The 21934-nt window shown below is 37.2% G+C and overlaps 1 protein-coding gene across 4 annotated transcripts in view; it reads left to right on the top strand.

Annotated features, from left to right (window-relative positions):
* ARL5B (ARF like GTPase 5B) overlaps positions 1 to 21934 on the top strand; it is a 43331-nt gene that overhangs the window by 5789 nt on the left and 15608 nt on the right. For 2 of the 4 annotated variants that reach the window (XR_014494145.1, XR_014494146.1), the window contains exons 2-5: positions 798 to 858; positions 3392 to 3539; positions 4602 to 4685; positions 6224 to 6375. Coding sequence is in view for 2 of the 4 variants with exons in the window: in XM_083376832.1 (XP_083232958.1) it covers positions 798 to 858; positions 3392 to 3539; positions 4602 to 4685; positions 6224 to 6375; positions 7246 to 7294 (494 nt within the window). In the remaining 2 variants the exon portion in view is untranslated. Of the gene's footprint in view, positions 1 to 797; positions 859 to 3391; positions 3540 to 4601; positions 4686 to 6223; positions 6376 to 7245; positions 10948 to 21934 lie in introns of those variants that run through there. The other 2 variants (XM_083376832.1, XM_083376831.1) reach the window with 2 other exon arrangements.

The raw sequence follows: 21934 nt of genomic DNA, 5'->3' as shown, positions 1-21934 counted from the left end.
GGGATTGTTTTAAAAATATTTTTTACAGGTAATCCTCAACTTGTGATTACAATTGAATCAGAGTTTACATTGCTAAGCAAGGCAGTTGTTAAGTGAATAGCGCCCAATTTTATAACCTTTTTCACTACAGTTGTTAAGTGCATCAATACTATTTTTAAGCGAATCATACAATGTTAAGCAAAAAATTGGCTTTTCCCACTGACTTTGCAGAAAGGTTGTAAGTGGTGATCATGTGACTCTAGGACATTGTAACCATGTATGCCAAAATATTTGCCAAGTGCCTGAATTTTAATCTTATGACGATGGGGATGTCATGACATTCATGTTCAGACAGAATCATAAGTCACTTTTTTCAGGGTTATTGTAATTTTGAACGTCTACTAAATGAATGGTTGTAAATAAAGTACTAACTAAACACATAGTTGTAAATAGAGAACTTTCAATATAGCTGTTGATATTTGTAAAACAAACATTAGGAGACTGAGGTTGTCCAACAAACACACTGTGCTTTTCTATATATGCCCCTAGACTTCATTTTTTTAAAGAAATAATGATACTTGAAGTGTTTGGTAAGTATAGAAAAATGATATAGGAACAGAATCTCTTTTATGCCGGAAAACAGTTGTCTGACATCACTTTTAAGTCAAATTTCTAGTCATTCAAACTATTCTATAATGAAAAGATATAATATTGAGGCATATTAATGAAATAAGATAGCTGTAGGGCATATTAAATTAATAGGTAGATTACTTATAAGTGTTATAATTTTTACAACTGCTTGTTTTTATGCATTGTAGAACACAAAGTGATAATTGTGGGACTTGATAATGCTGGCAAGACTACAATTCTGTACCAATTGTAAGTATTTCAGTATATACTTCTAGCTTTCAATCCATGAAGCTAATAGTGTTGCAGTATTTCTGCAAGATTAATAAATTTTTGAAAACTAAACCTTCCAAAAAACAGAAATATTTTAAATTCCTGAATACTAAATAATAATCTTAGAGCTTGAATGTGTTTTTCAGTATGAGTATACATTTTAAACAGTACTCGGTTTAGTTCTTCCAGTATATTAAGAATTCCCTTAATCCTTTCGTATCAGAACTTGATTGATAATCCAGTTTATTGCCATTGGTGAAAGAGTAATTGTCCTATTACTGTTTTAGTTTGTACTACTTAGTTTACATATGATATAAACTATGGCCTATATGATTTTCTTTGGAATATTTCTTTCCTATATTGCAATTGACTTTATGGCTTATTAGAATTTGTTGTTCTAAAGGACACTGGCATGTAACTGATATGCTGGATGTCAGCACAAAGATCAAATATTGAAGTCTGTCCAGAAACAGAACATTCTGGAAATGTTGTTGAATCATTTATGCTGAGAATAAGCGCGTGAGAGAATATCAAAAAGAGTTTCTTATTTTAGCCCTTCCTAAAAAGATACCTTACACTGTTAAATTTTCATATATGGCACAATGTTAAGACTTCTAATGTAACTGAACTTAGACGTCACCCTCACTGTGTAATGGAGAAAGTAGAACTGGATCTTGTAACTTTGTTGTCTGAACCTAAAGTCCTCCATTGACAGGACAATGTGATTTTGTATGTGAGCTGATAACCCCTTCCGATTCTGATTGACTTTTGGTTGCAGACAACAGATCTGGTAATCATAATTGATACTCAGCATATGGCCTAGATGTTCTGATTGATACAAAAAAAAAACTCATGATTATTTAAAAAGCTATAGAGATGCTATATTTGCATTCATAAACCCCTTTTACAATTTATTTCCAAATTATTGCACATTCCTTTTATAAACTTCTTTGAACAATGGTATACCAGAATTGGTGAGCAATATTTATTTATTTAGTGTATGGCAAATATGTTAAAAAGCACATTGCAAAGGGTGATGAGCAAAAGTGAGCAAAATATAAAGACATAATGAAAAACCCTCCAAAGGTTTTTTGGGTTGGGTTTTTTTTTTTGAAAGAGAACAAATTGTGCTCACTCCCTACCTTTTGGGTCAGAATTACTGTATCAACATTAGTGGACCAAATTGGACTAACAAAATTAGTGGACCAGAGGAATGCTGTGGATGTAATTTACGTGGACTTTAGTAAGGCATTAGATAAAGTAAATCATAACCTACTACTTGATAAGATAGAAAAATGTGGGTTAGGCAGCATCACCACCAGATGGATTCGTAGCTGGCTGACAGGCCATACTCAGCATGTGGTCCTCAATGGAACTGCATCTACACAGAGGGAAGTGTGTAGTGGGGTGCCACAGGGCTCTGTTCTGGGCCCAGTGCTCTTCAACATCTTCATCAATGATTTGGATGAGGGGATAGATGGGGAATTCATCAGATATGCAGGCAACACTAAGCTGGCAGGAATAGCCAACACTCCAGAAGATAGGCTTAAGATATAGAAGGATCTTGAAAGACCTGAACACTGGGTGCTATCTAACAAAATGAAATTCAATGATGAAAAAATTAAGGTTCTACATTTAGGCAAGAAAAACCAAATGCACAGGTACAGTATAGATGATACCTTGCTCAATAGTAGTAACTGTAAGAGGGATCTCGGAGTCCTAGTGGACAATCACTTAAATATGAGCCAGCAGTGTGCTGCAGCTGCCAAAAGAAGCCAACACAGTGCTAGGCTGCATTAACAGAGGGTTAAAATCAACATCACGTGAAGTGTTAATACCACTACAATGCCTTGGTAAGGCTACACTTGGAATACTGCATCCAGTTTTGGTCACCACGATGTAAAAAAGATGTTGAGACTCTAGAAAGAGTACAGAAAAGAAAAACAAAGATGATCGGGGGACTGGAGGCTAAAACATATAAAGAACCGTTGCTGGAATTGGGTATGTGTAGTTTAATGAAGAGAAAGACTAGGGGTGACATGGTAGCAGTGTTCCAATTTCTCAGGGGTTGCCACAAAGAAGAGGGAGTCAAGCTGTTCTCCAAAGCACCTGAAGGCAGGACAAGGATGGAAATTAATCAAAGAGAGAAGCAATCTAGAACTAAGGAGAAATTTCCTGACAATTAGAACAATTAATCAGTGGAACAACCTGCTTCCGTAAGTTGTGAATGCTCCCAACACTGGAAGTTTTTAAGAAGAAACTGGACAACTTTTTGTCTGAAATAGTATAGGGTTTCCTGCCTGAGCAGGGGGTTGGACTAGAAGACCTCCAAGGTCTCTTCCAACCCTATTATTATTATTATTATTATTATTATTATTATTATTATTATTATTATTATTGTTGTTGTTGTTGTTGTTGTTGTTGTTGTTGTTGTTGTTAACATTCTGGGCAGTCTCCTGGTAACTGCATTTTAGATCTCTTTAAACAGACCATCTTTTCTCTTTCTTTTTAGCTTAATGAATGAGGTGGTTCACACATCTCCTACCATAGGCAGTAATGTTGAAGAAATTGTAGTGAAAAACACACATTTCCTTATGTGGGATATTGGTGGACAAGAGTCATTAAGATCATCCTGGAATACCTATTATTCAAATACAGAGGTAGGTGATTGTTTTACTATGATTTTTGCCCCTTTATGGTATCAGGGCTATTTTGGTGCACTGTTTCATACCCAATAGCTGTTGGGCATGTTGAACTTCAGGTTTGTGACCATGGTCTGGGGCAGTGTTCTTCAACCTTCCCAGGTTGGTGGCCTGGTGCAGAGGGAAGAGGGGGCATTTTTTTTGTGAGGGGCAGGTGGCAGATGTGCACACAGCTTCATTTATAAGTGCGGCTGCGAGCATTGGAGCCTGCTGCTTGTGTGAGTGAGACGGCACCTGCACTGGCCCACCACAATAGACCATTGCCTATAGTAGCCCCCAGCCCCTAGATTGGGGACCCCTGGTCTAGGGAACAGATTTCTTGACATTGGTGGCATCTTCAGAGGCAAGGTAATCACAGACAACTAAACAAGGAATAACTGGGTTCCTGTCTTTATAGCTAGGTGTCTTGACTTCTGAATGGCCTTTAGCCAAGCTGGTTTGCAACAGGTACAGGTTAATGATGGCTAGTCTCTCATTGGTTCTTTGTGTATGCCCAATGCTGATTGTTCATGTTGATGGTATTGGGGATTTGTGTGAAAAACCTAACAAGGATAAATACTGCATCTCACTTTGAGATGATTCTGTTAAAAAAAAGCGGGAGGGCATTATTATAAATACTTCAGCTGGTACCAAGGTTCCATTCTGCCCAATGCAATAGCAAGTGCTTGAGATGAGTTTTAAAGCAGGATATTCCTGGAAAGACAGTAATAGAAAAAGGCCTTGCTTGGAGTCTCTTTGTTTTTAAGACTTCCAAGAACTCTGAAAATCCTGAAATGGAAAACAAAAAGATATTTCTAGAGAGTTTCAATGCTAAATGCTTTGATTGTCCCTGCTCCTGTTGCCATTTGCTTCAGAGAGGAGCAGGAACTTAAGAAAGAGTAGAAAAAGAAGCTATGGTGCTCTTGTTTGTGCAACAGACTTATGCAGTTGCACATACATGAAGAATTTCATCTTCTGGGATACTGCCTGTTTTACAACATATTTCTTCAGTTCTTTCTTCAACTCTTCGTCTTTCCACAGTTTATAATCCTTGTAGTGGACAGCATTGATCGTGAGAGGTTGTCTGTCACAAAAGAAGAACTCTACCGAATGTTGGCCCATGAGGTATTTCATTTAGTCTTGACTGTATTCTTTATGAATTTCCAGGATTTATATCAAGGAGTAAATAAAAATCTCCAAAGGAGGGTTGTTGCTGAGAAAATTCTATGGATGTATTTGAAATCAGCATTATCCTAGTTTGGATATTCCTGGAATGTCAACTTTAGTTTGGATCTTAAGTGCTGTAAAAATGGATGGCAGAACCTGCCAACTAGTGCAGAACAAGAGTTCCCGTTTTATATCTCAGTTATTTCCGAAAGTTTGACAAATCTCTGAAACAGCCTTCTGGGAAGAAGAAAGTATTTCATTGGCAAAAATTATGAGGTCCAGCAATGGAGAAGTACTTTCCATTGATGGGGAGACAAACTTCAAAAATGGCTAAAATTTCATATTTTAAGGTGTTGACTAGATGTTTGTTAAACTTACATGTCATTGTGCAGTACTGCCTAAAAAAGAGTGTCCCTTTCTGGCATCAGGGAAATGCATCACCACCTTGTGTAAAAGGAATTGTGAGAATTGGCTGTACATACCGGCATCTCGGGTGAATCATTTTTGTCCATCATTAATGATGGGAGATGAGGTGTTACCCCCCCCCCCGTTGATAGGGCTCATAACTGGGCATTCTCCTGGATTCACGGCTCAGTTTGGAAGATCATATAGGAGCTGTGATCAGGGGGGCTTTTGCCCAGATTCGCCTGGTGCGCCAGTTGCGACCCTATTTGGACCGAGATGCCATACGCACAGTCACTCATGCGCTCGTTACCTCCTGGTTAGACTACTGCAACGCTCTCTACATGGGGCTGCCCTTGAGGACCACTTGGAGGCTTCAGCTGGTGCAAAATGCAGCTGCGTGAGTAGTAATGGGAGTTTCCCGATACTCTCATGTAACGCCTCTTCTTCGCGAGCTGCATTGGCTTCCAATTCTCTTCCGGGTGAGATTCAAGGTGCTGGTGATGACCTATAAAGCCCTAAATTGCATGGGTCCGGATTATCTCAGGGAGCACCTGCTGCCAGCATCAGCCTCCCAGCGTCCTGTGCGCTCCCACAGGGAGGGCCTCCTTAGGGTTCCGCTGGTTAGGGAATGCCAACGGATGGTTCCAAGCGAAAGGGCCATTCTCTGTGGGCGCGCCTGCCCTATGGAATGAACTGCCGGTGGAACTTCGGACTGCCCCAGACCTTCGCTCGTTTCGCCGGGACCTTAAAACTTGGTTGTTTGATCTTGCTGGCCTGGACTGAGGGGGTTTTAATGTAATTTTAATTTAATTTTAATTTTAATTTGTTTAATTGTGGGCTAGTCTTATTTAATTCTATTTTAAAGTGTACTTATTTGTATTGTTTTAACTCGCCTGTTAAAACTCGCCTGTTAAAGTCCTTCGGGAATAGGGCGGTATATAAAATCAATTAAATGAATGAATGAATGAATGAATGAATGAATGAATGAATGAATGAATGAATGAAAAATAAATATTTGTGTGTGTGTGTGTGTGTGTGTGTAGAAAGTAGCATCATGGTTATCCAAGTTATCTAAATATTGCAATTTACAGGATTTACAAAAAGCTGCCGTACTCATTTTTGCAAATAAGCAAGATATGAAGGGTTGTATGACTGCAGCTGAAATTTCCAAGTATCTAACCCTTAGTTCTATAAAGGATCACCCATGGCATATTCAGTCCTGCTGTGCATTAACAGGAGAAGGGTAAGTATCATAATAAAATATTTTACTTTAGAGATACTTACAATTTCTATATTTCTTATTAAAGTTATGTAAATATTTCTAAATACATTATTAATACTAGCTTCTCAATTAAGGAAATTGTTAATAAAAAGAATGATTATAATGCCATTAGTTTCTTACAGCTTAAACTAAATAAGAAAACATGAACATATTTGTGAATATTTCACTGAGTAATTTTCAAAAAGCTTTGAAATCACTCAGCAGTTTGCTTTATTAACTCTTTCCTACTTAATCAGATATTTCAAATCAAATACTTTTGGCTATAGGGCAGAATGGAAATGTGTGTAATATACTACAGGATAATTCTAAATTTGGGGTCACTGGATAGAAGGCAGGTATATTAAAATGAGCTGTAGTAGACTCAGCTATTGTTCACTATCTTTAAACAGTTTCACAAGTTCAAGATTTTTCTGTTCAGGAGTATTTATTAATTGAAGAAACCTAGATTAGGGAACTTTGACATAATGTCCAGATAGACCTCTGCTTTTTTTCTTTAACTAAAATCATTATGTTATTGTGCCTGGGCTTGGCCTAGAGCAGACTGGGTGGCAAAATGCTAAAGTACAAATGTCAATGCCTGCCTGCCTGCCTGCCTGCCTTCCTTCCTTTCTTTCCTCTCTCCTCCCTTCCTCCAGTTAATTCCCAAGGCAGTAATAGCGAAAGCTATGGAAAGATCTGGATTCAAGGCAAACATCAGAAGAAACCAATGCATTTTGTTTAGGTTCTTGACATTTTGCCTTTAAATAATGATCTCTTAATGGAGACTACTAGTGCTACAATGATTAACAAATAAATATTTGTTAAGACTTGAGTTTTATTCTTTTCTCCCAGATTGTGCCAAGGGCTGGAATGGATGACTTCCCGAATTGGAGTAAGATAATTCCTCTGGATTGGAAATGTGAATTTTCCCATGGACTACCCTTTTTTGCTTGTCTGCTTAGTATAGCAACAGGTTTAATTTAAAAAGGAAAAAAAACCATTTGAGACCTCCACAACAAGCAACACTTGAATCAAGTGCAGCTAGTCAAAACTCAGAGTATTTTTTAAACGTTTTTAAAATGCACTAGTCTTGATGGATAAACTGTTCTCCTACAACATAAGCTAAAGAACTATGCTTGTATAACCAAATTCGCAGTTGAAAAGGTTCCTTCTTCCAGCTTAATATCCTGTAGCATTGGTCAATTTGCTTCCCTTTTTGTTTTATGCTACAACATTAAGCTTTAAGACTTCCAGGATTATAGATTTTAAAGTCAGTAGATTTCCAGGGGATGGGAATTCCAGTGTCAGTACACATGACTGGAATTCTCCAACACTGAAAGGATTATTTATTTGCTATCAATCTGTTGCCTTTTACCATTATATTTTTGCCTGAGAAAGTATACACTTTTTTCTTAAAGCGTATGCTATAAATATTTTATATATTGAGGATTTTGATAAAATGATTATAGAAAAAGTCATGTTATTCAGGAGGGCTAATTGTACTGCACTGTGTTTTAGCAATGCGTATTTAACAGAGAAAACTATTCCAGTATAAGTAGAGATCTGTTTATCAAATGATAGTACATGTCATCTCAAACACTTCAGGATTCTGTGCTATGAGTCAATGTGACCCTTTAATTGGATTCAAATTATTGATTAGCAGAATTAAATTCTTTGAATGATGTGAATAATGTATGAAATAATAAGTTTGAAAAAGTAACTGCTAATTATTCATTGAAGAAAATTAGAAAGTATGCTTGAAATTAATTCTATTCTGTGCAAATTGGCCCATGACCTTTTCTTATAGAAAGCTGAATTATTAATGTGATTTTCTTCCAGAATTAGAACTCGTACTACATATCAGTGTCTTATTTTGTATAGACTATGTGAATGGCTTGTGTTTTCATGGACAGTTACTGTAAATGTCCCACTAACAGTATTATGTAGTAGTTTTAAAACTCAAAGGTGTCTGTTTCTTATAAAGAAGAATTTTTTGATATGTAGTAATGCTGGTGCTGTCATGTGACATCGAAACTGATTGTGGACCCTCCTTGATCTCCTTGCCATGATCACAGAGGCAGTTTATGGTTTAAAAAGTTGAAATCTATAATACATCTAGAAATGGCTAGGCTGGGAAAGGCCAGTGTATTTAAGTATACAGTTACAAGCCCCAATAATGTCAGGAAGTGATGCAAATTATGACATTTCTGCCAGTTGCATCATGATACTTGTGATTATGCTTCTCAAAATCAGACACTGATTTTGATGTGTCTAAAAACTTCAAAGGTAAACTTTTCAATTCAGCATATTCTGTACATGAAAGCCTGAATAGAGAACTCATTTTGACTTAATACAAAAGGAATGTGTGCTATAGTTTAAAGAGGACTGTATCTTCATGAGGAAACAATCTTTTAGAACACAGGTCCCCAACCTTTTGGACACCAGGGACCAGTTCCATGGAGAGAGGTTTTTCCGTGGACCGGAGAATGTGTGGTTCTGTGTGCTGCCTGCATCCCGTGGATGGGGCTTTGCTTGTTTGTGCAGACTGGTTGCTGGCATGCCGGGGCCCAGTACCAGTCCATGGACTGGAGGTTGGGGACCCCTGTTTTAGAAGGCACAGTATTTCTTGAAGCCTCATTTTGTATCAGAAGAAAATGAGAAGCAAATGTTTGAGACACAGAAGTCAACTCTTGTGATTTTATAGATATATCCAGGTAGTTTTCTTTGTTACTACTGAAATGGTATGTCATCGCCTTCCTTGTAACCTGAACCAATTTAGTTTTCTGAGATCAGCCAAGTGAACAGTTAATTCTACCATTTCTTCTGGAGGGCATTTTTCCATTCCATTAAATTTTCTAAGAGCATTTTAAAAAAGGGTATCAAATGGGTCATTTAGCTTTAAAACTCACTTTTGGAAAAGGCTACTTATTCATTCCAATTATTAACTGAAATTACATTTACCAGCCACTGTGATAGTTATGAAGCAAATAAGCAAGCAAGAAAACTGGGGTTATTTATTATTATTTATTATTATTTATTTCAGATTTGTCCCAGTAGCATGTATGTGGTAAACTCAGCATACTCATACATGGACATGTGCATACAGTAACATGCACATGCGTATTCATTTAATAACCAAGTTACCTTTCATTAAAATAAGAATTGTTGCTTCTCCATAATTTTGCTTTGCTTATTCCTGGTATTTATCCCATTACACATTTCTCCGGAGAAAATATCTTTAAATCTAATTTCAAAGGAACTCTTAACTGAAATTTAGTTATATATCTATCAATTTGTTCATCCTTTTGATGTTGTCAACTACAAATTGTTCTACTGTACCTTTTGATAACCCAAATTCCATAACTTGAAGGTACAGATAGAGCTTGAATATGAACAATAATAATCTATAGAATAACAATTGATGGATGGTTTCTTACTTGAGGCCAATACGGTTTTTGAATCCCTGGATAGATGTGTCTCATCATGTATTAATTGTTTACAAACTGGAGATGTGTTAGAGTTGAGATGTTTTGGAAAACATCTGTTCCACTATCTCACTGTGATTCTCTCAAGTCCAAGATGAGTCCAAGAGAGTTTTAACAATTTCTGATCCATGGTTCTTCTAATTCTTTGCCCTGCTTGTGTCCTATGTGAAGATATATGATCATTTGAAAGGAAGGTTTAAGCGAGATAATATATCATAACAGATCATTTTCATTCTTCCTTTGACTCCATTTATGATCCCCACAGTAACTGAAAAGATACCATTTTTTTTTCATAGAGGAAAGCAGTATGTTTTTAAATCTTGGCTCTTTTATGGTGTGGAATTTGTAAAAGCTGGCCCATTTTGGTATTATCATTTCATATGGTCATAAGGTTTTATCACTTTTATATTAAATGGTGAGCATGGCATTGGGCTGTAATTATGTTGAGGTGAATTAAATTGCGTGGTCATGTAAAACCCTTTGTGCTGTAGAAAAACTGCTGGCAACGCAATATTGTGGTGGGGCAAGAATGAGAGAGGCTGATTGGCCAATAAAACACCACTGTCAAGAATGAAACTTTGGCAGCTATGTGCCTCTTCATTTCAGCTTGCTATTAGAGTAAGGGGGGAGGTGTTGCTTTAGAATGGATTAAATGGAGAAATAAAACCTGTAGGATTCCACTGAAGACCATGAGAGCCTGAAACCTTTCCAAGGACCCTGCAGCAGGTGTGGAGAGGAACCGTCTGCTTCTTCTCCACACCTGCTGCAGGGTCCTCGGAAAGGTTTCAGGCTCTCACAGACTTCAGCAGAATCGTAGAATCCATCTAACCCATTCTAAAGCAACACCCTCCCCCTTACTTTAATGGCAAGTTGAAATGAAGAGGGACATAGCTGCCAAAGTTTCATTCTTGACAACCACTCTTACTGTGTTTGTACCCACCTTTTGCATGCAAGTACGGTTGGTTCTCTGAATCGTGACCATGGATTTTATTTCTTAAATTTGGATATATTACGTTTTGAATTTCTGTAATGAGCAGTTGGTTCAGTTCCAAAATTCACTGAACTTGTACTGAAATAAAAAATGAAAATACATATTTAGGTGCTACGGACTACTTTGTTGGTCTTATTTATTAAAGTTGTCTGTCCTTTAGCAAACGAGCATCCAGAGAATTTGTCAGCACTGAGGACTCATAAAATCGGTTAATACCACCATCTTCACTCCCCACACAGTCATGTGGCAAAAATAATTCTGCACATCACCAACATTAGTTCGGTAATTTGATAAAGGAGATTTACTTAGTACTTTTGAAATGTTATCCCTTATGTTATATTTCCGGTAGCAGTTGGGTTTTTGTGGTTAGCTGTTAATTCCTGTGCTAGCAAGAAAGACTTCCTATTATGTAAATATCAAATTATAGAAGTGTTTCTTGTCCTAGCAGATTAGAAGGGGGAAAAACTATTGTGGCAACTTTTTTTTTACAATCATGCACACAAATTAATAAGGGACACGGTGGCTCAGTGGGTTAGGACACTGAGCTTGTCGATCAGAAGGTCGGCAGTTTGACAGGTCAAATCCCGAGTGCCGCATAGCAGAGTAAGCGCCTGTTACTCGTCCCAGCTTCTGCCAACCTAGCAGTTCGAAAGCACATAAAAATGCAAATAGAAAAATAGGAACCACTCCGGTGGCAAGGTAACAGCGTTCCGTGTGCCTTTGGCGTTTAGTCATGCCGGCCATATGACCACAAAGATGCCCTCGGACAAGCGCTGGCTCTTCGGCTTTGAAACAGAGATGAGCACCGGCCCCTAGAGTCAGAAACGACTAGCACGCATGTGCAGGGGAACCTTTACCTTTACCTTACACAAATTAATAAACTAGAAAAAAGAAATTGTAACAGATCTGAATGAGTACTGTATAGCCTTTTGAATTTACCCTGATTATATGCTTCAGGTAAGTTTGTCATTTTCAAGAGTAAGTTAAGGAAGTATACAAAATTGCTGTTGAAGGGAGCTTATCTGAACATGCATACAAATTTATCTTGATCATATTAATTTTATAGAAAAATGAAATACTTAAAGCATACAGCTGACATTAAAAATTGTTGAAAAGTCAAATCAACTTGTTAAGTAGTCCTCAGGTTTTAATGTGTTGCCTGATAGAGGTAAGATAAATTTCTAGCCTTATTTATTTATTTATTTATTTATTTATTTATTTATTTATTTATTTATTTAAATTCCATTTATATCCCGCCCTTCTCCGAAGACTCAGGGCGGCTTACAAACTTAGCAGTAGCCTTCAATCTATGTATATGCCTGCTTATTAGGGCTTTCACACACACCCCCAAGCGGCATTATTACAAAGTCAGCTTAATTGCCCCCAACAATCTGGGTCCTCATTTTACCTACCTCGGAAGGATGGAAGGCTGAGTCAACCTTGAGCCTGGTGGGACTTGAACCTGCACTAATTGCAGGCAGTTGGTGTTACTTAAGGAGGCATTAGCCCACTGCTCCACCAAGGCTCTTTAGGAAGACGAGAGGTCTTAACTATGGAAGGGATTAGTTTATTCAGGCGGGAATTAAGTCATGTACCTTTTTTTCCTAATGAAAAGGAAATACATACCGGTAATGTTTTAATTTGTACTTAATGGATATTGTGAAACTTTTGTTTCTTGTAGGATCATATTCTGAATGCCATATCTCCCTATATCATACTTAATACTCCTATATATCTAAATCCACATGGATAAAATGTTCCCATTATGCATAACCAACAAGTTCTGTATCAAGAGTATGTACAGAGTGTTCATTTTTATCTTGAGATGTCATCTATCTAACCTTTGAAAGTGCCATTTTGGAGAAAATAAGTGGCAAAGATAACAATTCTTTTCTGTATTTAATGGAAAAAACCTACCTGTAGACAATCATCTTATTGAAGATAAATAAAAATCCCAATTTCACCAATTCTTTTAAATCAGAACTTTTTGAAAATATAAACCATGGTAGTTGCTTTAGATAACAAGTGCTCAGAAGAGAATCTTAAGACTAAATGTGATGCTATTATGCAGGTCCAATAGTTTTTAGTCACTTAATATTCTGCTAGGAGTATTATTAGCCATTCAGATTCTTTCACTATTGGCCATGGTTGGTAAAATGGTACCTCACTTTAATAATGTTCAAAGGTCATGTATTTCTTTGGCCTATAACAAATGATACAGCTAGTTGCTATAGTCATGAGATTCTACAGAATATAGTCGTTATACCTCTTCCTTTAAGAGTGCAACCCAACTGAAAACGTTTTAATCCTAAATTACCAGCTATGTATCTGTTATGCTGCCAAAGGTGAATTCACCATCCTAACAGAAATGTGCATAATGCCTTAGAGGGGCAAGTATGGTGAAGAACTCCAGAATGTATAAAGTTTTCAATCATAGACATCTCATCAAATATTTGAAGAGCTATTTTTCAATGTGATTGTGTTGTTTTATGTTACTGCACAACTAAATCTGCCTATGGAGTGTTGCCATCATTTTGGATTTGTAGACCTTTGAAGGGAGCTTTGCTCAACCAAACTGACTTTCGATCAATGGCAATATTTCATTTGAGTGACGTCATGAAATAATGTGGGTTCCTTGTTAAGAGTGAAATACTAGTATTCTATTACCCTGCTCTAAAGCCTTCTGTGATATTCATGACCTAAAAGAAGCTTTTATAAAACAAGCACCTTCTGAAGCTTCCCATCAATTACTCCAAGCTTCTGAGGAAATGCAAGACACCTGGGCAGAAATACATCTTTGCAAATAGTAAAGGAAGGCAGTCAGTTGATGTAAAGCATTTTTGTTATTTTTTCAGTAAGACATGTCTCTACAGCACAAAAGATTTCTTGAGACAAATTCAACTTGCCCTACTCTATATATTTCATTATAAGGTAATGTTTGTATATCATCCAAAATACCACAAGATCAAAGATCCAGAAAGCAATATTTGATTATGTGTGCCAAAAGTTTAAAATGACTCATTGTAATACAGGAGCTCTTGAAATTATGTTAAAAGCCAGAGGCTGCCAATCCCAGCTGTAAATGGACAATGTGTTAAAGACAATGTTGAAGACCGAGTCATCTTTTGACATTTATGAACTCTACTTGACCACTTGGACAAATGGTGATAAATAGGCAAGAGAAAGAGTCTTCACATCCTTTCTCTCTACTCTTGATTTCAAATATAATAAATGTCTACTAGCATTAATTGGTAGCTTGTAATTATTCAATACTCTGCACCCAAAACAACTACAGTATCAGCATTTTTTCTTTTTAAATGAGATTTTCTACTTGAGAACTCTGAAAATGTGGCTATGTGAGCAATCTTTGCTACCCAAAGAATGGTCCAGGCCAACCTTTGCTGCATGAGCTGCATTGGATGTTTACTAGATCCAATTCAAGGAGTCAGTTATGACCTTTAAAGTCCTAGATGAGATAGTGTCAGGTTGCCTTTGGAACTCATCAGCCTATCCATCCAGTCAGGTAGGAAAGATATGTTGCAGACCCTGTCAGTTAAAGAGTTCTGACTGGCAAGGTCCACGAAGAGAACTTTTTCTACTATTGCCCCCTGCCCTTTGGAATATTCTGCCCCCAGAGGCAGGATAGGCCCCAGTTTCCTGACCATTCAAAAATATCTTAAGACTTGGCTCTTCCATTTTGCTTGAGACTTGCAAAGGATCACACAGATTTGGGGCTGGCTAGCACCCTTGGGGTATTCTCCCCACCTTTTAATTAATTTTTCATGATGAATTTTAAATATTCTTACTTTTTAAAAAAAAGAATGTAAAGAATATAATTTAGAAGAGATCACATACTTTAAGTGCAGTGGATTTGGGTTCAGTCTCTGAAATCTCATGCTAAGAGGACCAAGAATTGGATAATGTAAAGATCCTCAGTGAAAAACCTTTTGTGACTTTTGGAATAAAAAGGTGGTTTGGATATAATCTGGTTCTGGTATCAAACACCTGCAAACACGTTACTTTCCTTCTTCATCTGTTTAATACAAAAGTTGTGAACAAATCGGAAATACTAATCTTATGGCAAATAAGAAAGTGCTTACATGATTACAATTATGTTTTTCATCATAATTGCTCCTTGCTTTACGACCCAGAAAATACCCCCATCCCACCCTGGCCATTTTGCAATTCTAACATTGTATCTGCAATGAATTTATAGGGAAGATATTTCATCTAAGACCGCTAGGTGTCACTGAAGGACTTTGTGATATACAATTCCAACTGTAAGAAAAAGAACTGGGAAATGTGAATAAGGAGTATTACCCGGATGCTCTTAACCCAAATACTCTCTTGGTGACAAAGAATTTTTTTAAAAATATCAATCCAAAATTGCTTATATCATGCAAGTTACAAGAGGTACTTGCAAAATGTATGTTGCAATTCACTGTCATCTTTCTTAATCCCAAATATTTATTTATTAAATTTGTATGCTATCCAAAGCTTTTGATTCCAAATTCTAAAAGGAATCTCGTAACAATTAAAATCCTTTAATTTATCCTCCTTCCTTAGAAAATGCAACACATTTGTTATGAAATGGAGAAAATAAAGGAATGCCATGTTTAGCAAGCTGGTTGTGAGTGTAAATAGCCAGGTAACACACTGAATTAAGAATACTATCTGGGTGGCTTTTTTTTTTTAGAAAAGGGAGGGGAAAATATATTATTTCTGTAGTAAGAAACTTGAATTCTCCAAAAATTGTTAGATACTGTTTCTTATTCAGCATGATCAAATAATATATATAGTAGAAATTACATGTCCCTCCTCTTTTGTCATTATGTTAAATATAAATGAAGAATTCTTATTTCTTCTGTCTAGTTTCTATGTGGCCTCTTATTAGATTTAAATACACATGTTTTCCTTGTATATTAATATCACCAAAGTCTCGAATTTTGAGTGTGCTGTCTGGAGACAATCAGGAGGTAGCCTAAGATGAAAGTGGATGTTGCCTAGTTGCAGATGGGAGACAGATTGAACAAGAGCTTGAGAATCAGCTTGTGGAAGCATCTGGATTGAGACGGAACTTGACAAGAAGCCTCCAGAGCCTCCAGAGCTTCGTGGTTTTCTTTTCCTTCCTTTGGAGCCCAGTCATTAAGAATAAAAGAAAAAAAACCCATACAGTACAGCTTGAGTGCCTTTCCATCAACCGCTCTAACAGCAGAAATACAAGTCATCTCAGAGCAGAGGTTGCATACATGCATAAGGTGTTCTCAGGAACTTACTTTGGGGCATAATGAAAGAACTGGGGGAACAAAAGGGAGGGCTAGGGTAGGTAGCATCTGGCTTGTGTCAAGGAAGAGAGCAATAAACATAAAAGGTCCTAAGTTCCTTTTTCCCAGGAGAGGGATGATACGAGGTAAATGATGGGGGACTGACCAAAAGAGGTTAAGGGGGGGGGTTGAACCGGGAACTCTTTATAAGGTTTTAGTTTGTAGAACAATATTAAGTCCTGTCTTGTATTCCTACAACCAAGCATGTCATAGTAAAGATTCCTTTTGGACTAGATTTGGCTCCAAGAGTTTTGTCTTCCTAAGACGTGGTTTGGGGTGGGTCCTGACATCTGGAAGACTTCGAAGTGATAAGACATGATTATTCAAGCTTCTCTTAAGCAAGTTCCAGAGCACTCCAAGAGCTCTTATTCCTGACAGATCCTGTTTTGTGAGATGGGAAAATGTTGGAAGATTGGTAGAGTTCACAAAGATCTCTAATACAATGTGCTGTAATCAGGAGGTCAGTCATTGAAGGGCTGAAAGAGCATTAGCCTTTATATTATCCAAGGAGTTCGTCATGCTTAGTAGAACTTTCTCATTTTAACATGACAGGTAAGAGATTGTCACCAAAAAAAAATATTTTCATAGCTGGATTAGGACTAGAATTTTGGCTCTCCCTTCTTAGATGGACAATGTAGCTATTAAACATTGTTCTTATGAATGAACTGCCAGGCAAGAACAAATGCTTCAAATAAACAATTCTTGGGTTAAAAAAAATCCAAGCAATCCTATCTTGATAACAATCTGATCTTTCAATTCTATTGGGACATGTAATTTTTCTGAGGTGGTGGAGTGGGAAGAGAGCAAAACAAAAATGAGATTGTATTGAATTTGTTTTCAAGTCAAACTAAGTTAATGAAAAAGAGTTAATATAATTACTCTAGTTGGATTAATGTTTTTTAAATGATTAAGCAAGGACCTATTGAACAGAGCTAAACAAATTTTGCAAATTAAACGGTAGCAGAAGCTTATAAGAAGAGAGGAAGAGGAAATATAATAACTTTAATATATGGTAAAATGTGTGAAATGTATCACTTGCACAGCAGTAAGGGAAGAAGATCAAGTGCCTAGAAGTCATGAAGCTAATATTAGTTAATTATCTTCCTAATTTGTAATCAATAGATTTCTTTTACTAGTATAAACACTACATTAGTTTTACATGTAACCATCCATCAGTAGCAAACGTGAATAATAAGTAATATGGCATTTGTCAGAAGTGTTTACAAAGACACAACAGAATAGGCAGTGTTTCCTGAAAATAGATTAATTAGGATTTCATGGGATTTTGCCATGAACTGGAATAAAGAGTGGGGACTGCCTAAAATTGGTTAAGATAACTTCTTCCTTCTGCTTAAATGTTAAGGAGCAACTCATCCTCAACTACAAACTTGTTTGGAACACAGTAGCTGGAAGGGAAAAATAAAAAGCTTTTCACATGGATTTTCGGGTTCATTTCATATTAAGGTCTGCTTGCTTAGCTATAAGAACACCATTCGTCTGAGCTTGGTGGTAGATTTATTAAAAATATCTCTCTCTCTCTCTCTCTCTCTCTCTCTCTCTCTCTCTCTCTCTCTCTCTCTCCCTCTCTCCCTCTCTCCCTCTCTCTCTCTCTCTCTCTCTCTCTCTCTCCCTCTCTCCCTCTCTCTCTCTCTCTCTCTCTCTCTCTCTCTCTCTCTCTCTCTCTCTCCTCCCTCCCTCCTTCTCTTGGCTTTCTGTTAATTGCCACAGATATCCTGACTGCCCTGGGGCTTTATAATTCATTTGAAGTAAAGAAGGACTCTCCTTTTGATTAGGTATTTTATTAATTAACATACTTTTATAGAATGGGTGAAAGTCCTCAAGGTGGAATGCAAAAAAGAAAAAAAAGAGGGAGGGAGGGAGAGAAAAAAGGAAAGGCAGAATCTGAACTTTCAGGCAGTACTGAAGTGGAAAATTCAGAATCATCTGATTTGTAATTCACATAATGACCTTTTAATCCAGTGCAATTGTTTGACATTTCCTTTCAAAGCTGTCTCAGTACTCTGGTTGTGGAGGCATAAAAGATAATATATGGGAGAAAGAAAACATGTGTCATTCTTTTGCACAAATGGGGGAAGTAGATCAATCACGGGTGAGATGTAAGCCATCCACAGAACTATATTAAATTAAATATATTGATCTCTTCCTCAGTGTAATCTCCTGATCTTTTGGGACTGATCCCACCCAGATTTCCAACCCATTTTATTAAAGTAGTCACACTTCTGACATGTTGAGCTGTTTTACATTCTTTATGCTGTTTAATTGGATTATTTTTGTTGTTGTATAGATGCTTATTAACCACAATTAACCAGATCTGTTTAGTAGCCTGAGGCAAAAAAACAAATCAGTTGCATCCTGTATCAATATCTGAAGGCACATAACAACATTGCAGAGTACACAAGTCAAGTCTGGCAGATTTTAAAAGCTGTGCAGGATAAGAGGGGTTAATATGTAGATGTGAAAGGTCAAAAAGTCCTCCAAAAGGCAAAGGCAAGTCTTTCATATTGTTCCAAATATCTGGATAATTTCCAGAAGTCAATTTGAACTTGAGGGAGACTTTATCTTTACCTTTATCACCCTACACAAGATAAAATTCAGTCTGCCTACAAATTTTGAGAATGTCTCCATCCAGAAATCCATCATATCCTATTCTAGAAATGATCCTTTACTTTACGACAATCAGACTTGATAGCTAATGTAAGAAATTTGGAAAACTAAAGTGGATAATTAATGCAGATGAGAGAAGTAGCTAAAAAATTAGACCTTGGTCTTTTGGTTCCTTTAAAATGAAGAGGAATCATGGAGATTGAAAGGATTGCATTCTCTTTTGTTTTTGAAAAATGAGGTTTTTGAACCTTGGAGAATATTCCACTTGTAAGTAGGCAGAAAATAGATGCATAAAATTGTTCATGATGTAAGATCAACTAGCCAAGAAGGCATAATGTAAATAAATGTCCATAATTCTTTGTTTTCCATTTCATAGCCAAGAGAGAGCAATTCTCTTTTCAAGGATTTTTATCTCCTCTTGAGCATCTCTTAAGAGTAAATTGCTTCAGAGCTCTTATGCCCTCCCCTCACCCCCAAGTATGATAAAAAAAAAGTTTTACTTCTAGACATTTGATAGTCCTTTGGGAAGTTGTTCCTAAATGCTCTTTCCTCCCTCCGCCTTTCCAGAACAGTTTATCTTAATTAAATATTTCTTTCATAAAGTCTCCCCATTGAGAAAATAACAAGCTGCAGTAGTTGCAAGACACAAAGAAAATGTGTCAATGTGAAGTTGGAGAAAGGTGGTTGAACAGCAGATCTTTCTAGCTCCATGTATAATCCTGACTAGGAGAATGAAACCCACATAGATGTTGCTGCATGGACAGTAGGAATGATGCTATGACACATATGACATCACTTATTCCCTGCTGACAAATGCTTATGCCTGGAAGCTCTAAGCAAGCCTTGAATCTTGGATGAAGTGGATGAAGATTTGCTCCCTCTTGAGGCTTATGTGATCCTGTGCACATCAGGGGAATTAATACAGGAGAACAAAACCTGCAATTCCAGAGTGCATTTGGCTTCCCCAAAATTGGACATGATCCATAAACTGTATAAAATTGCCATGGAATTATAATATTTCAGAAAAGCAGACTATTATTAAACACAAGGGGAATAATAGCATTAATTTCATTTAATGAATTTAATTCATTTTAAGTAAATTTTAGTTTCTGCTCTGCTTTTATCTATTTTTGTTTTGTGGCTTGCTGAAACTTAAGTGGGAATCTGCAAGAAAAATAGCATTTACTATTCAATTACACCTCGAGATTTTTTTTTTACAAGTGTAGCATTCTTTGGCTCAATTGATTTAGAAATTTTGTAATTCACCAGTTAAAGAAGATCTGAGTTTTAGTAAAGGAAACATGAAGAGGATTAAACTAGGGAAAGCTGGTTCAACATGGATTCATTATTGATTTACAAGTCATCCTCTACTTATAACCATAATTTAGACTGGAATTACAATTGTATGTTGTGCTGGTTGTTACGTGGATCACCACATAACTGTGCCTCATTTTACAACTTTTGTTGAGTAAATCCATTTTCCACAATGGTGATTTTTGCTGGAAACCAAAAATAAAAGTTAGTTTCTGGTAAAAATTGTGGGGGAGCACAGGTTTTGTCAGAATTCTGCCAAGCTGAATGGCTTTGAGTGCATGCAGCTTCAAGATCCAAGATTTTAACATCCTTAGTTCTGGATGGGGTTGCACTCCCTAGACCAGAGGTCTTCAAACTTGGCCCTTTTATGACTTGTGGACTTCAACTCCCAGAATTCCAAGCACACTGGCTGAGGAATTCTGGGACTTGAAGTCCACAAGTCATAAAAGGGCCAAGTTTGAAGACCCCTGCCCTAGACAGACCCTGTCCACAACTTGGGGGTTCTCCTGGACTTGTGACTCCTGCCCAAAGAGCAGATGGCAGTTGCAGCTAGGAGAATCTTTGCACAGCTTTGCATTATGTGCCAGTTGTGCCCATTCTTGGATCAGGAGTCCCTGTGCTCAATGACTCAAATCCTGTTCATCTCACATTTGGACTACTGCAAAGCCCTTTACGTGGGGCTACTCTTGAAGAACATTCAGAAGGTACAACTGGTACAGAGTACAGCGACACTTGGGCCAGAAGAGCAGGCATGCTGTGGACTGTATCAACCAAGGAATTCTGGGGATACAGAAGAAGGGCCTGCTCTGCCATGGCTCCTGCCCTTTGGAATATTATGCCATCTGGGGTGAGATCCACTCCCAATTTCCTCCCCTTGTAAGGACCTGAAGACCTGGCACTGCCAGCTAGCTTGGCACTCCAATGGGGGAACATGGAGATGATTGATGGACCAATAGATCCCACGTCCCCACTGTGCATCCTGCTCCATATCTCTCCATCTTTTAATTATAATTACTTAATTATAATTTGTATTTTTATTGTTATTATAAATATTTTTAGGTTTTACTGCTTTTAATGTAAGCTGCCAAAAGTTGCCTTGTGGTGGGATGGGTGGCAAATAAATTTAATAAATAAATCATAGTTATGGTCATGGGACTGGGTGATGCTGCAAATGGCCTTAAATTGGGCCAGTTGCTAAGCACCCAAAATAGGATAAGGTGATGGGGGGGGCAAGGAGGAACCTGAAGAAACTTTGAATCTGAATTGTACATAGCCTCATTTGAAGTTACTCTAAAATAACTAAGCAACCAATTGTAAGCAAAGGACTACCTGTATTTTGCATTTCTGAGAGTATCTTGATCTTTTACTTGTTCCATCAATGCAATATTGTTTGGGAAAATGGCTAAGTCACTCTGCAAAAGAAAATGGAGAGTGGGTAAGCAGGAGTGTATCCCAAGGATGCTCATAAAGTCACAAAGGCAAGTCCCATCCTTTTTTACATAAACAGGAGGTAAGGCTTTGATCACATGGTTTTGCCAATTATTTTCACTTTTTTGACCCGATTTTGAAAATTACAAATAAGATACTGGGAAATGAGATGGAGTTGAAAATAAGAGAATAACACAGTTGGAAGGGCTCTAACCCTAACCCTTTCCCCCCCCTTTTGTGCAAATACAGATGCAAAAAGTGAGCTAAGCAATTCTGCTTTCTGTCTGTTGCTTGTCACCTTCTTACCATTTTCTCCAATTCATCTCCTTGCCATATTCTCCTACCCAGCTAAACAAAAATCAGAAATAAAGATA

The sequence above is a fragment of the Vipera ursinii genome, assembly GCF_947247035.1.
Source record: "Vipera ursinii genome assembly, chromosome: Z".
Classification (NCBI taxonomy): Eukaryota; Metazoa; Chordata; class Lepidosauria; order Squamata; family Viperidae; genus Vipera; species Vipera ursinii.
This window is presented reverse-complemented; position numbering and strand designations above follow the sequence as displayed.